Source organism: Nicotiana tomentosiformis, chromosome 6, assembly GCF_000390325.3.
Source record: "Nicotiana tomentosiformis chromosome 6, ASM39032v3, whole genome shotgun sequence".
NCBI lineage: Eukaryota > Viridiplantae > Streptophyta > Magnoliopsida > Solanales > Solanaceae > Nicotiana > Nicotiana tomentosiformis.
The window spans coordinates 91,337,778-91,352,645 of NC_090817.1; the positions used below are offsets into that span (position 1 = coordinate 91,337,778).

A 14,868-nucleotide genomic window follows, 5' to 3' on the forward strand; every position below is an offset into this window, starting at 1 on the left:
CCCGTTTGACACCCATAATCTCTATATATAAGTCCAGAACAAAGAGTGGGCTGCATAACATATTTTAACATACAACTTTTAGGGCTGCTTCAAGGAAAATGGAGCTAAATAACATTTTAGAGAACGTGATAAAACAATAAGGGGTCGTTTGGTTGAAAAGAAATTATCCCGGGATTAATTATCCCGGGATTAGTTATTGTATATTTTTATAGGGATAAAATACTACAACTTCGGAATAACTAATCTCGGGATTAATTATACCATAATTTTCTCCCAACCAAACATGAGATAAGCTCTTCTTAAATTTAATTAATTATTCTTTATCACTCGTACCAAACGAGCCCTAAAATATTTCCTTATCTCTTTCTCTAAAGCCTTCCATTAATTGCACAATACAATAATTTTATGGACAAAATGCCACCTGTTCTGACTTTTGCTTAACTCTTGGCTCAGTACTCAAATATGATTTTCTTGCTTACATAGTGAACATTCCTCACATGCTATTCACAGTTGTCCTGTTAGTTTTTTTGTCTTTTTTTTTTCCCTTTTAATTTTCTGTCTTCTATTATATATATCACATATAGAACCGGGCTTTCTTGTTATTCAGGCGTATGATTTCCTGAAAAAAAGAAAAACTAAAACAAGAAGAAGTGTATTTAAAGAACTTGCAATGGCGTCCCTTGTTATTCCTTCTTCTGGAAACCACGGTCAAATTGGCATGGAGGAGGATCAAATCACTATGGTTATGGTTCCTTTTCCAGCTCAAGGACACTTCAACCAATTCCTCCATCTCTCTCGCCTCGTTTCTTCATACCACATTCCAATTCATTATGTTGGTTTTAGTACAGAAATTAGCCAAGTTAAGGCTCGAATGCATGGTTGGGATTTAGCCACTGCTACTAACTACATCCATTTCCAAGAATTCCCAACCCCATCTTCTTATATGGCGCCGGGCCCTTGTAATTTTTCAAATAATTCTTCTGAAACCATCTCGAAACTAATAGCATCAGTACTGGATGCATCTTTAACATTGCGTGAGCCTGTGAGTGCATTTATAAAGAAGCTTTCCAGCACAACTCGAAGAGTTGTTGTCATTTATGATTCTATGATGGCTTCCACTGTTCAAGACGTAGTATCTATCAAAAATGCTGAAGCCTATTGTTTTCATGCTATTTCTGCTTTTGCCAATAGCTCTCTTTTATGGGATATCATCAAATACTATCTCCATCTTCCTTCATTCCTTTCGAAATTGGCTAAGAAACTTTTTCTCCCATCTGGTGCTCACATTCCAGATGGACTTCCAACTCTCAGAAGTACTTTCACACCTGAGTTTATTGAATTTATGCGATTACAACATAGTTGTAACAAATTCAGCTCTGGGAATTTATACGATACTTGCAAAGTTCTCGAGGGTCCTTATCTTGAAACACTAGCAAAGTTCAGTAGGTTACTCGGAATTCGTAAGCAATGGGCTGTTGGTCCCTTCAATCCGGTGACTATATCAGGGGAAAAGGACTCAAAAGTTCGTCACAAATGCTTAGAGTGGCTCGACAAGCAAGCCCAAAATTCAGTGATTCTTGTTTCTTTTGGAACAACAGGATACTTATCTATGGAGCAAATCAAAGAACTTGCTATAGGTTTGGAAAAAAGTCAGCAGAAGTTTATATGGGTAGTTAGAGATTTATTGTCAGGAGGAGAAGGGGAAGTCAGAATCCCTGAAGGGTATGAAGAGAGAGTAAAAGAAAGAGGAATTATTGTTAAAGATTGGGCGCCCCAATTAGAAATCTTGGCACATTCATCAACTGGCGGATTTATAAGTCACTGTGGGTGGAATTCATGCATGGAAAGTATTACCATGGGAGTGCCTATAGCGACGTGGCCTATGAATTTTGACCAGCCCAGAAATGCTGTGTTTGTTACTGATGTGCTTAAAATTGGAGTCGTCGTGAAGAACTGGGATCGCCGTGATGATATGATCGATTCAAGTACAATCAAAAACGTTGTTGAGAATTTGATGGCTTCTACAGAAGGGCATGAGATGAGAATGCGTGCCATGGAATTAGGTAAACAGGTCAAAGAATCAGTGAAAGATGGTGGAGATCATCAAAAGGAGATGGATTCCTTCATTGCTCATGTCACTAGATATTAAGTTGCTTCATCGTCAAAAATGTAAAATTTGTTTTTCTCCACGAATTGTTTTGACTTTTTATGAAAGAAAAATGTTCCTTCAGTTGTGTGGTAGCTGTTGAGTCTTTTATAAATTTGCATTGTTCAAAGTTTCAACTTATAGTTTTTTTTTTACAAGGCCGGAATAAGATAGCCTAAAATAACAAGTGCTCCAAAGTATAATTGTAGGCCTAATTAGTAATTTAAAACATAAACAGATATTTTATTATAATCGGTTAAAATACAATTTATCCTCCTTTACCCCGTTAGTAATATCCAACTTTGAGATTGGATAGGGGTTCAGACATAGCGGGTCAAGTGCACAGATAGCCTTCTCAGGGATGCTATTTAAAGATTAGCTAATACTTATTTCGTTCTGAAATTTTAAACTAAAATTTTTAATTTCAGAACATTATTGTCCTGAAAAATTGAAATTCAAGACGCACTGGCTAATTTCGAAATAGCAGCCCTTTAAAGTGGCTATTCAATGTCATTTTTATGCGAATTAAAGTGAGGTTTGGGCTTAGAACTGGTCCACATCCAATTTGCACTCAATAGTGAGTGAAAACAGTCGTTGGAAGAATAGTACCCAACAAAGTCGGAGTCGACTTCCACAGGGAGTTACTAGGGGTGTTAGGAGTATACACTTAACAAAAGCGAAAGGAATAGCTAAATTGCACTTCCACGACAAGTTTTGATTTTTAATTGTAATTTTACTCTATCAATTATAAGTTAAGAAAAGAAACTAGAAGCGAATCAGTATTTTTGGTATTTTTTCAAATAATTTAAAGGCCTAGGGATATGACCATAACCTAGATATTTGCATAATAGGATAAAGACGTTAATGCTTATTTTGTTGATTGGGCGTATTATAGCTATCAACTCTACGTTACCCTCTCAATACCTCTCGGTCAGAAAGTAATTTTGCCCAATTTGGTTTTCTCAAGTCCAAATGGGTATCAACCAAAATACTTGATAAGAGCTTAAGTCGGGCTATTACTATCTCTAGGTTGAACCCTTTAATTCGGTTAATCAATCTCTCAATTGACCCAATTTCTTGTTAGCTAAGTTATACTAGACTGGGTCCCTCTTTCTCAAGTAGAGAATAAGTCAAATAGGCATGAATCAATATTTGCAAATATTAATACTAAAATTGAAGCATGAACTAAGTTAAATAATCAACACCCAATCATAAACAAGCACTAAATTAGATACCCATAAGGTTTACACACTAGGGTTGTGTCACAACCCTAGTAAGAGTCTAGCTACTCATAATGGGTTTTGAAAAATATAAAGAAGAAACGCTAATTAAACTCATAATGGAAGATTAAAATAATTAAATCTAATGTAAATACACCAAAATAATATAAAACTTCCTAAAGTAGTAAACAAAAACGGCTACATCAACTTCAGATGTTCAAAACTTAACCTAATTTTGTGAAACTCGTCTGTTTATACAGGGCCAAAAATATCAGACAAAAATGCCCCTCAGGAGGTTCTGCGGCCGCACAATTCCATGTGCAGTCCGCAGATTTTATCAGCTGGCAAGAAGTGGAGTTCTGCGGCCGCACATTTCTGAACTGCGGTCGTGAGGCAATCTTCTGCGGCCGCACATTTCTGGACTTCGGCCGCGAGGCAATCTTCTGCGGTCGCACAATTCTTGTGTGGTCCGCAATTCACAAAGGCTCATGGACTTGGTCTTTTTACACTCTCTGATCTTTGACTCCTAGCCCAGTTCTGCGGCCGCACAATTCATGTGCGGTCCGCACATTGCTGAAAGGTTTGCTATATTTTTCTTGTTGTTATGCGTCCGCCGATGGAATTCTGCGGTACGCAATTTCTTCTGCGGACCTCACATTTGTGCTTCTGCGCCCTTTATTGCCTTGTGCTTCGGAACTCTCCTTTTTGAGTCGGATTTCATCTCGGGAGACCAAACTTCCAGCATTCCTACAATTTTTCATAATTCACTAGTTTTGGGAATACAATTCAATACTTTTGCACCAAAACAAAAGGTAAAATGTGCTAATAAGCAGTCAAAATCTCCACTTATCAACTCTCCCCAACTTAAGTCTTTGCTTGTCCTCAAGCAAATAAAATAGTTCCCACCTCCAAAAGTTAAGGGTCATTTCAGCGAGTCAAAGGTGATCAATCCACACATCAATTGGGATCAACAATTACCCATACTACTAATGTATTATCAACAAGGCGACAAGTTAAACATTCATGGACATATAGTTCTAATGTGACATTTGAGCTTCAAGAATTGACTTTACACTTCAAGGACTCTTACTCTATCATGTAGGTCATGGTGGACTCCAAACTCTTCCTCCTCTACTTTTCATTTGCCAGGCTCACTTAAGAAATTTAGCACTCGATCAAAAGATTTATGAAAGGTTCACTCATCTCTCTCAAGAGAATGTCACAAGTACAGCTTCAAGTACCATAGGCTTTCTCCTCATGTAGATCATCATTAATGTAAGCTCACTCGGCTTAAAATCAAGTAGTACTTCTTTTGGGATGTAATGAATGCTTTTGGGTTAGGGTCGGATACAGTATGGGTGAGTGGTTACACCTTTCCTTAAGCACTCCATCTTTCATTTCTCGGCTCACACTTTGCCAATTTTTAGAGGCACTTTCTTTTCATTGGGGACTAGAGAGACTTGACATCACTCTTTCTTGATCATTTCATTCTTTTTATCCCTTTTTGATTTCTCCATGTTTGGTATTTTTACCTCTTTTTGAATCCATTCAACCCTTCCACTTATTCACTTTTTGTATTTTTATTTTTGTTCTTTTCTTTTCTTGCCTTCTCTTCTCATTGAGATAATTTCTTTTCTCTCTTTGTGCCTTGATACATTTTTCAAGTTCCTTGTCTCTCACCCCAAACTTACATTTTGAGCCATTTGTTTCACCAGGGTGTTAAGGAAAGCTCGGGTGCCAAGATAGGGTCACGACAAAACGGGTAAAGGCTTGTACCATAGTTATCAAATGAGAAAGGCTAGAGACTTAAAGGGGTTGACTAGGGATAATAATATTGGTTGGCAATAGAAAATTCAAACTAGACAAGGAGATCCTAGAATCACTTCTCAATCCAAGCAAAACTTAGGATTTCGCCTTGAAACACATTCGGGGAAAGTTCTAGACCCTTCACACGAATACTTGGACTAGTAACAATTCATCTCACCCCTCACGCAATCAGATTATTAAAGAGGACAGAGTCGAGGAACCACAACAACCACATTCAAGTTTAAATATCACTATGGTCCAATTAAACCACTCGATGATTGCCATAGTCAACACAAGAGTCACAAAGTCACTAACTAGAGCTATTTCTTTCAACAGAAAAAAATTTGTCTCTAATCATAAGCACGTAGTTAAGTGTGTTGGTTCCAATTGAAGCGTGTTTGACTCTTCGAGCATGACTTAATTAATTATTTTTATTCATTACTGCTATTATTATTATTACCTAAACACAAAAATAGACTCATTCTCCATCCATTATTGGGACGAGTCACCCGGTTCACACAACAACTACCTTTGGAAAAACCGTGGCATTAAGAAAACTAAAGGCTTATTATCTACTAAATCAAACAAAGAAGCTACTAAATCAAACAAAGAAGCTACTAAATCAAACAAAGAACTAATAAAGAAACAAAAAAAGAGAAGCTACTAAGCAAAAACTACTGAAGATAGAATGAATATACATAATGAGAGAAAGAGAGAGAATATACACATAGTATGAAAAGAGAGAATAATATCAAGTTATTACATGTCAAATATATCAGAATGTATCAAATATGATCAATAAACTCCACCCCCCGAATAAAGATAAGCCTTGTCCCCAATGCTTAACAAAATAAGAATAACAGAGGGAAAAGAGTGAAGAAAACTCCCTATGTCTCCTTGGACATCACTGTGTCCCCAATGATGTCACCGCCCGCAGGATCATCTAACTGAATCTCATCATCCTCAACTCTCGGTGTGGCTGGGTTGGTGAACATCTGACGCACTACCTCGGCAGTATCAACAGTAAGGTCTGGCTCCTCAGACTGGCCAACTGGTGCCACCGGTGCTGTTGGTGCTGTAGGATCTCGGCCTGAATGGTGTGGGTCAATCAACATGTCAAATGGAAGATCTCCGGCTATAGCAAGCCTGGTCACCTGTCTTTGGAGCTTGTCCATTGACTTTTTGCTGGCCTGGGACTTTCTCATCTTCTTTACTTCTTTTCCCTAGCTCTTCCATCAGTGATCCATGTTGTACCAAGGTAGCCATAATAGTGTTCTGGTTCTCAAGGAGCTTCTTCAATGTCTCTTCAACTGTCGGGGGAAACTGAGGTTCCTGAACAGAAGACTGTGATGCAACAGTGCTGGATAAGTTAGACAATTTTGCAGTTGCTGTCTGCATCCAGTTGTTGAGGCTCGCCAATATCTGGGAGACTCGTAGCGCAGAGAGTGGAGCGGTAGGCATGGGCACCGGCTTCAAAGCCAGGGTGGCAGCTGTGGTAGGAGCTGCAGCAGGCGTTGTAGATGATGGCGGAGGCATAGTTGTAGCATTGGAGGAAGGCTCGGCTGAAGTGGATGGAACATCAACTACTTTAGCAGCTACCGTAGCTGGCTCATCAGACTGGACCGTAGTTGTAGGAGGCTGAACTTTCTTCTTTGGATTATTTGCATCCATAAGTGAATACCAAGTAAAAGTCTTTTTCGGCCTCACCTTTGTTTCATAATATCTCGGCTCTACCCTTGCATCCGTGAGATATTCTGTAATAGTGTTGGGGTACGGGTAGGACCAGTCATCTTGCCGAGCAATCACTGAGATGTTGGCTGACATCACGGCACCCATATTGATAGGGTAGCCCGGCCATAATAGAAGCAACTAGAACTACCCGAGGAATTGAAAGGTAAGTCTCATTCTGACTCGGGTCCAGTCTGCTGGAGACAAAGGTTTGCCACCCCTTCGCCTAAAAAATGAGAGTGCTCCGGCGGATAGGAACCCCAATGGAAATCCATGGAGGTGGTAGCCCCTGGTGCTGCTAGAATCTCCGCTAACCAAGGACGGGCTACGTCTCCCAATGCATACTTCTCCAAATATTCCTTTGGCTCAACATCTTTGAATCCCAAGTACATGTTAAGCGTATGTTGATCAAATCTCACTTTTAAGTTCCTTACTTTGGTTACTTTTGTCCCCTTTTTTATGTGAGCTACAGTTTGCATAGAATTCCCCGACCAAGTACTCTTTGGCATCCACTACACTTTGAGTGAACCACATCCACCCCTTGCGTTCCCTGAACTGTCTCAGCACTACTGGGTTGTACCTCTCCAGATCTTTTAATAGAAACTATCACTCGAGAGTTAGCGACCTCACTGGCCACCATGTACGAAAGCTGGTGAAGGAAACCAAGCTAAAAAATTGGTCCTTCAAAAGCTCTTTCTTCTTCAACCTTTCAAGGCCGGTAACTGTAGCATCTCCCCCTCTACCATAATCGGGAATATCCTGAGCTGGTGTAACCTGTGCCTCAGGGACAGGTGTGGCTGATGGCACAGAAGCCTGACTAGCTATCTCCAAGTCTTCGAAAGTGCTATGAGATGAGGATGGCTCGTCCCTGGGTTGGTACCTCCCTTGCGGCATTGACTATACAGCCGGTTGCTCCTGAACAGAGGCTGAGTTTCTCTCTGATGCTTCCCTAGACGAGACATATGAGCTCGTGTCAAAAAGATATATACCTCTCCCCCTGCCGGCTGTAGCTTTCTTTGCAATTGTCTTTTGTTGGCCAAGGGGTAGGGCACTCTTGCCTCGACCCCGAGAAGGTTCACCTCTCCCTTTAGAAGTGTCGCCTCTACCTCTAGATCGAGCCATTGTCTGTATCAAGAAAAGGCGATTGTTAGTTGCAATTCCATGTTCAAACATACACAGGAGATATGCAAGTATACACCATAAAACACTATGAGGTTCATAGTTAAAGCCTACTTGCAGGAGAAGGATCTGCGGTCCGCAAAATTTTCTTACAGCTGTAGATGAGGCCTTGAGGACCACACAATTTTGTTTTGCGGCCGCAAAAGTGAAGTGCGTTCCGCACAATTTCACTTGCGGCCGCATCTCAGAAAACCCAAACATACCAACTCTATGATGACAGAGAATTGGCTGATGTGCGGCCGCAACATGACTCTTGTGGTCCGCACAATTAGAATTGCGGCAGCACATTTGAGTCACAAAGTGTAGACTCTCTGATGACAGTAAAAGGGCTGTTATTAGGCCACAATTGGAATGCTACGATCCGCCCATTTTACCTTGCAGCCGCAGATCCCATCTTCACTAATGATGCCCTAGAATGAATTTCTACGGACCGCACAATTTCAGGTGCGACCCCAGAATTCAAAAACTTCTAACAGTTTAGTTAGGTTATTCTAGGTTTGGCAATTTTGTGCACAATTTGACATGGTAACATCATAGAGGTGTGAAAATATGTTTACCCAGTCCCCATAGAGCATGTATTAGTTAACCCACTACAGATTTACCCCCACATGGATACACAATTTAATTCTACTGATAAATGGCCTAAAAATGACTAAAAATTAAAAGAAAAAGATTAACAAGAAATTGAAGCATACCAGATGAATGAGCGTGATGAGTGACTGAACAAAGATGTTGTGTGTGTGGACAGATAAATTCACCAAGAAATTTTAGGAGAGTGTTATTTTTGTGCTTAGAGAGTGAAAAAATATAACCCTTTCCCCTGTTCTTCTATTTATACTTTATGGTCTATGAAAGAGGGAAGAAGGTCGAGTGCGACCGCATATTTTCATGTGCGGTCCGCACTCTATTACCTGGGACTTCATTTTTGGTTCTCCATCTGCGGTCCGCAAACTTCTGCGTGCGACTACAGATTTCTTATTGCGGCTGCACATTTCCTCTTGCGGTCGCACATCGACCTTTTCTCTGACAGACTAAACTTCAGAGAGTTTGCATTTCCCACTTTTCACTTGTGCAGTCTACAAGATAAGTATGCGGTCGCATTGCTCTTTTGCTACAACACTCCAAATTGTGCGGTCCGCATAAATCAACTGCGGTCCGCATTTCTTTCAACACTTAGCCACATTTCTGTCCACAATTCCTGTAAGTCACACTCAACCCTGTAGCATACTTCAAATCAAGTTAGCACAAAAAATAACACCTAACTACAAAAGAAAAAAGGAAAAGAAACATGGGTTGCCTCCCAAGAAACGCCTGATTTAACGTCGCGATACGATGCAAAATACCATCAATTTAAATGAATGACCGCCACGACGTGGCTATATCCAACATTTCCCAAATAGTGATTCACCCGGTGACCATTGACTCTGAATACCTCATTGTTTTTGTTCTTCAAGTCTAATGCCTCAAAAGATGTCACATCCACAATTTTGAAAGGACCACTCCATTTAGACTTTAGCTTCCCGAGAAATATCCTCAACTTTGAGTTAAATAACAATACAAGATCGCTCACCTAGAACTCTTTGTTCCAAATGTATTTGTCATGAAGATATTTAATCTTTTCTTTGTACAAGGACGAACTTGTAAAAGCATGGTACCGGAACTCATCCAATTCATTCAAATGTGCAACCTCAAGTTAGCGGCAACATCTAAATCAAGATTTAACTTCTTTAGAGCCCACATGGCGTTGTGCTCAAGTTCCACCAGAAGATGACAAGCTTTTTCGAACACTAACCGATATGGAGACATTCCGATAGGTATTTTGTAAGCCATACGATAAGCCCATAGTGCATCATCAAGCTTCTTGGACCAGTCCGTCCGATTTGCATATATTATTTTGGACAAAATACTCTTTATCTTCCGGTTGGAGACTTCCACTTGACCGCTAGCTTGTGGATGATAGGGAGTCGTGACCTTATGAGTAACACCATACTTGCCAAGTAAAGTGTCAAAAGCCTTGTTGCAAAAATGTGATCCCTTATCGCTTATAATTGCCCACGGAGTACCAAACCTTGTGAAAATATTCTTCTTCAAGAATGCCACCACACTTCTCGCCTCAGTATTGGGTAGAGCAAAAACCTCAACCCATTTGGACACATAATCCACCGCGAACAAATTGTTGGTGTTTCCACAAGAACTCGCAAAAGGACCCATGAAGTCAATACCCCACATATCAAAAATATCAATCTCCAAAATGGTAGTGAGAGGCATTTCATTTTTCTTTGAGATTCCACCAGCCCGTTGACATTCATCACATTTTTTCACTAGCTCACTAGCATCCTCGTAAAGAGTGGGCCAATAGAAACCGCAACTTAGCACTTTGGCCGTCGTTCTTGCTCCACTATGATGACCACCATATGGCGAAGAATGACAAGCCCCAAAAATTTTACCTTGCTCTTCTTCTGGTACACATCTTCTAATCACCCCATCTGTATAAATCCGAAAAAGGTATGGTTAATCCCAATAATAATCTTGACAATCCCATTTGAACTTCTTCCTTTGGTTTGAAGAGAACTCATCCGGGATAATTACACATACAAGAAAATTTGCTAGATTCACGAAACATGGCACATCTTTCATTGAAATAGCCAAGAGTTGCTAATCAAGGAAGGAGTCATTGATTGGAAGTCCATCATGCGGTCTCCCCTCCTCCTCCAAACGAGACAAGTGGTCCGCCACTTGGTTTTCACTCCCTTTTTTAATCTTGGATGTCAATATCAAACTCTTGCAACAAAAGCACCCATCTCATCAACCGAGCTTTGGATTCCTTCTTGCTCATAAGATAACGATGCACCATATGATCCGTGTGGACAATGACCTTTGCACATATCAAGTACGGGTGGAACTTCTCAATTGCAAACATAATGGCCAGGAGCTCTTTCTCTGTAACGATGTAGTTTAATTGGGCACTGTTCATGGTCTTACTAACGTAGTAGACCGGGTAAAAATTCTTGTTGATGTGTTGCCCCAAAACAACCCCAATCGCTACGTCACTTGCATCACACATGAGTTCAAAAGGGATACTCCAATTTGGAGCGGTGATGATGGGAGTATTTGTCAACTTGAACTTCAACAATTCAAAGGCTCTCATACAATCATCAGCACGGCATGCCAATCTATCAAGCATTTGATCTAAAAAAGGAAGTGGAAAATGATCCTTCCTTATGACTTTGTTGAGATTGCGATAGTCCATACACACCCCATTTGGTCACCGTTCTTGTAGGAATCAACTCATTCTTGTCATTGGTGACCACCATCATGCCTCCCTTCTTTGGGACACATTGAATTGGAGAAGTCCATGAACTATCGGAGATGGGGTAGACAACCCCGACATCCAACCACTTGATAATCTCCATCTTGACAACTTCTTGCATAGCCTCATTGAGTCTCCTTTGATGTTAAATAGATGGGTTGGCGCCTTCCTCCAAGTTGATCTTATACATGAAAAATATAGGGAATATCCCACGAATATCCGCCAAAGTCCACCCAATAGACTTCTTCCTCTTTTGTAGCACCGCCAAAGTGGAATCTACCTGCACGTTAGTCAAACAAGAGGAAAGAATAATGAGTAAAATAGAGCAAGGACCAAGAAATTCATACCGAAGATGTGGAGGCAATGGCTTTAACTCTAAGGTAGGAAGTTCTTTAATAGAAGGCTTTGTAGGAGGAGTTGTTCTATTTTCAATATCCAAGGACAATATTCGGGGTGCATAGTTGTACGACCGCATTCCTTGCAAAGAGTTCACACATTCCATGAAGCCATCAATCTCGTCATCATCAAAGTTGAGAAAGAAGACCTCCAACATATCACCCACATTGATCATAGCACTTGTATCATAAACAATAACATCGGTCACCAAGTCCTCAAAACAGCACACCTAATTAATATTCGGTTGCTGCAATGACTTACACACATGGAAAACCACTTTTTCATTACCAACCCGGAACGTAAGTTCTCCGGCTTCAACATCACAAAGAGCCTTCCCCATAGCAAGGAAAGGTTTTCCAAGAATAATTGGAACCTCGTAGTCAACTTCACAATCTAGAATGACAAAATCCGCGAATCACTCCCAAAGGTCTCTTCATAATACGATCGGCCATTTGCAATCTCATAGGGGTAGGTCTTGGTTACCCAATTCCCAAGTTCTTAAAAACTGAATATGGCATCAAATTTATACTTGCCCCAAGATCACAACGAGCTTTTGCAAACTTGGCACTTCCAATTGTACAAGGAATCGTGAAAGCACCAAGATCTTCGAACTTAGGAGCCATAGAGTGCACAATTGCACTCACTTGATGAGTGACATTGATGGTTTCAAAATTCATTGACTGCTTCTTTGTCATGTGATCCTTCATAAACTTTGTATAGCAGGGCATTTGTTCCAAAGCTTCAACTAATGACACATTGATCGAGAGACTCTTCATTATTTGAATGAACTTCATGAATTGATTCTCACCATTTTGCTTGGCAAGTCTTTGAGGGTATGGAGGTGGAGGCTTAGGCAATTGTGCCTTAGCCTTTTGCACTACCGGCTCCGATATGTCAATAATATGATCCCTAGAGGGGTTCACCTCCCCCCCGAGTCTCTTCCACACTATCATTAATATCAATCCGAACTTCATCATTTGATTGTACCACATTGTTTGGGCCTCTTCTTCTTGTACCACTTGCTCATCATCCACAAGTTGCCTTTGACTTGAGGTGGGTGCATTCCCACCTCTTCCACTTCTTGTAGTAACGGCCATGGTATGCCTCGTGTTGTTTCCACCCTTTGGGTTTACTACCGTGATACTTGGTAGTGCCCCCTTATGATGAGAATTTAGAGCTTGAGAGATTTTTCCCATTTGTACTTCTACGTTGCGGATCGATGTGTTATGTGAGGCAAGTTGGGCATCCGAATCAACATTCTTTTCTATCATTTGCTTCAACATATTCTCAATACTTCCCATCTCATTGTTTGAAGAACTTGGACCATGGGAAGGATAAGGCGATAGGTTGCTCGGTTGTTGATACATCGGGGGCTATTAAAAACCTAACCCCTGGTTGCCTTGATTATTTTTCCATCCATCTTGATTGTTACCCCCCCCCCCCCAACCCCCAATTTCCTTAATTATTTTCACTCCAATTTCCTTGATTGTTGTTATGCCAATTCCCTTGATTGTTGCCACCACTCCAATTTCCTTAGTTATTTGAATTCCAATTTCCTTGATTGTTTTGAGGTCGTCATTGTTTGGTCCTTGGAAGTAGTTTATTTGCCCTTGAAAGTTGTAAACATATTGCACCTCCTCTTCTTGTTCATTGTAAGAATCATCTTGGTCAAAACCAATATCCTCTTGCACATAATTCTCCACTCGAGTTTGCACTTGTGGACCCTTAGTCTTCTTTTGTTTACCATCATGTTAACCCCTTATATGGCATTGACTTGCTTATGATTTTACACTTGTTAAAGTTGAGCCTTTTCTAGTTGATACATGGTGGTAGTCAATTCGTCAATGGCTTTCCCATAGTCATGCAACTCTTTGTGAAGGTGGACCACGTTCAGATCACCTTGTGGAACATTAGCCCGGGATTGCCACGCCGATGATGTTTCCGCCATTTCATCCAAAATCTCACACGCCTCCGCATAAGGCATAGTCATAGTTCCCACCGGCAAGTTGATTCACTACACATTGGTTGGTTGTGTTAATTCCACGATAGAAGGTTTGTTGAATTATGTCTTCCATCATATCATTGTTGGGATATTCCTTGACCATTGTTCTATACCGCTCCCATATCTCGTGTAGTGGTTCAATTGGGCTCTTTCTTGAATGCCAAAATCTCATCTAGAAGTGTATCCATATGCATGGGAGAGAAGAATTTAGAGATAAACATTTCCGCCAACTCATCCCAAGTGTGAATGGAATGGTTCGACAAACGTTCCAATCAATCTAAAGCTTTCCCCTATAGAGAGAAGAGAAAAGGCCTTAGCCTCAATGCATCCTCGGAAACATTTGTTTGTTTGCTCCCCCAACAAGTGTCTACAGACCCCTTCAAATGTTTGTATGCATTTTGACTTGGAGCACAGTGAAGAAACCTCGTTGCTCTAGCAAAGTGAGCATTACATTGGTGATTTGAAAGTTTCCTGCCATAATACAGGGAGGGACTATTGCACTGGCATATCCTTCATTGGGTAACACCCAGTTTGGAGTCGCTTGTGGTAGAAGTGGGGGTGGAGCGAGGACATTATCATGAGGCACTCGGCCTCTTCTATTGGCTTGAGTTTCAAGAGGAACCTCATCAACTTGGTCATCCTCGACGTCCACACCCTCTAAAGGCAAATTTTCGAGCTCATTGTTCGCCATGGTTGTACCTACAATTTCTCAAACAAGTTAGTAGCACGAAAGAAAAAGAAGATATTCCAAAAACACACCCAAATATATAGCTAACACTTTTTTAACTCCCCGGCAACGGCACCAAAAATTGGTTTGCGTCCAATCCGCACTCAATAGTGAGTGGAAACGGTCGGTGGAAGAATAGTGCCCAACAAGAGTCGGGGTCAATTTATACAAGGAGTTACTAGGGGTGTTAGGAGTATGCACTTGACGAAAGAGAAGGGAATAGCTAAATTGCACTTCCACAACAAGTTTTGATTTCTAATTCTAATTTTACTCTAGCAATTATAAGTTAAATAAAAGAAACTAGAAGCGAATCAATATTTTTGGTGTTTTTCCAAATAGTTTAAAGGCCTAGGG

The 14,868-nt window shown here is 40.6% G+C and overlaps 1 protein-coding gene across 1 annotated transcript; it reads left to right on the forward strand.

Annotated features, from left to right (window-relative positions):
* Window positions 1-627: 627 nt before the first annotated feature.
* Window positions 628-2,311, forward strand: LOC104107713 (zeatin O-glucosyltransferase-like). The gene has a single exon (XM_009616590.4). It carries the CDS (start codon window positions 671-673, stop codon window positions 2,147-2,149), a length of 1,479 nt encoding a protein of 492 aa, XP_009614885.3. The 5' UTR covers window positions 628-670; the 3' UTR covers window positions 2,150-2,311.
* The last annotated feature ends 12,557 nt before the right edge of the window (window positions 2,312-14,868 follow it).

Excerpts from the sequence above, each read along its gene's own strand:
- LOC104107713 (XM_009616590.4), top strand. The coding sequence starts at position 671 with ATGGCGTCCCTTGTTATTCCTTCTTCTGGAAACCACGGTCAAATTGGC.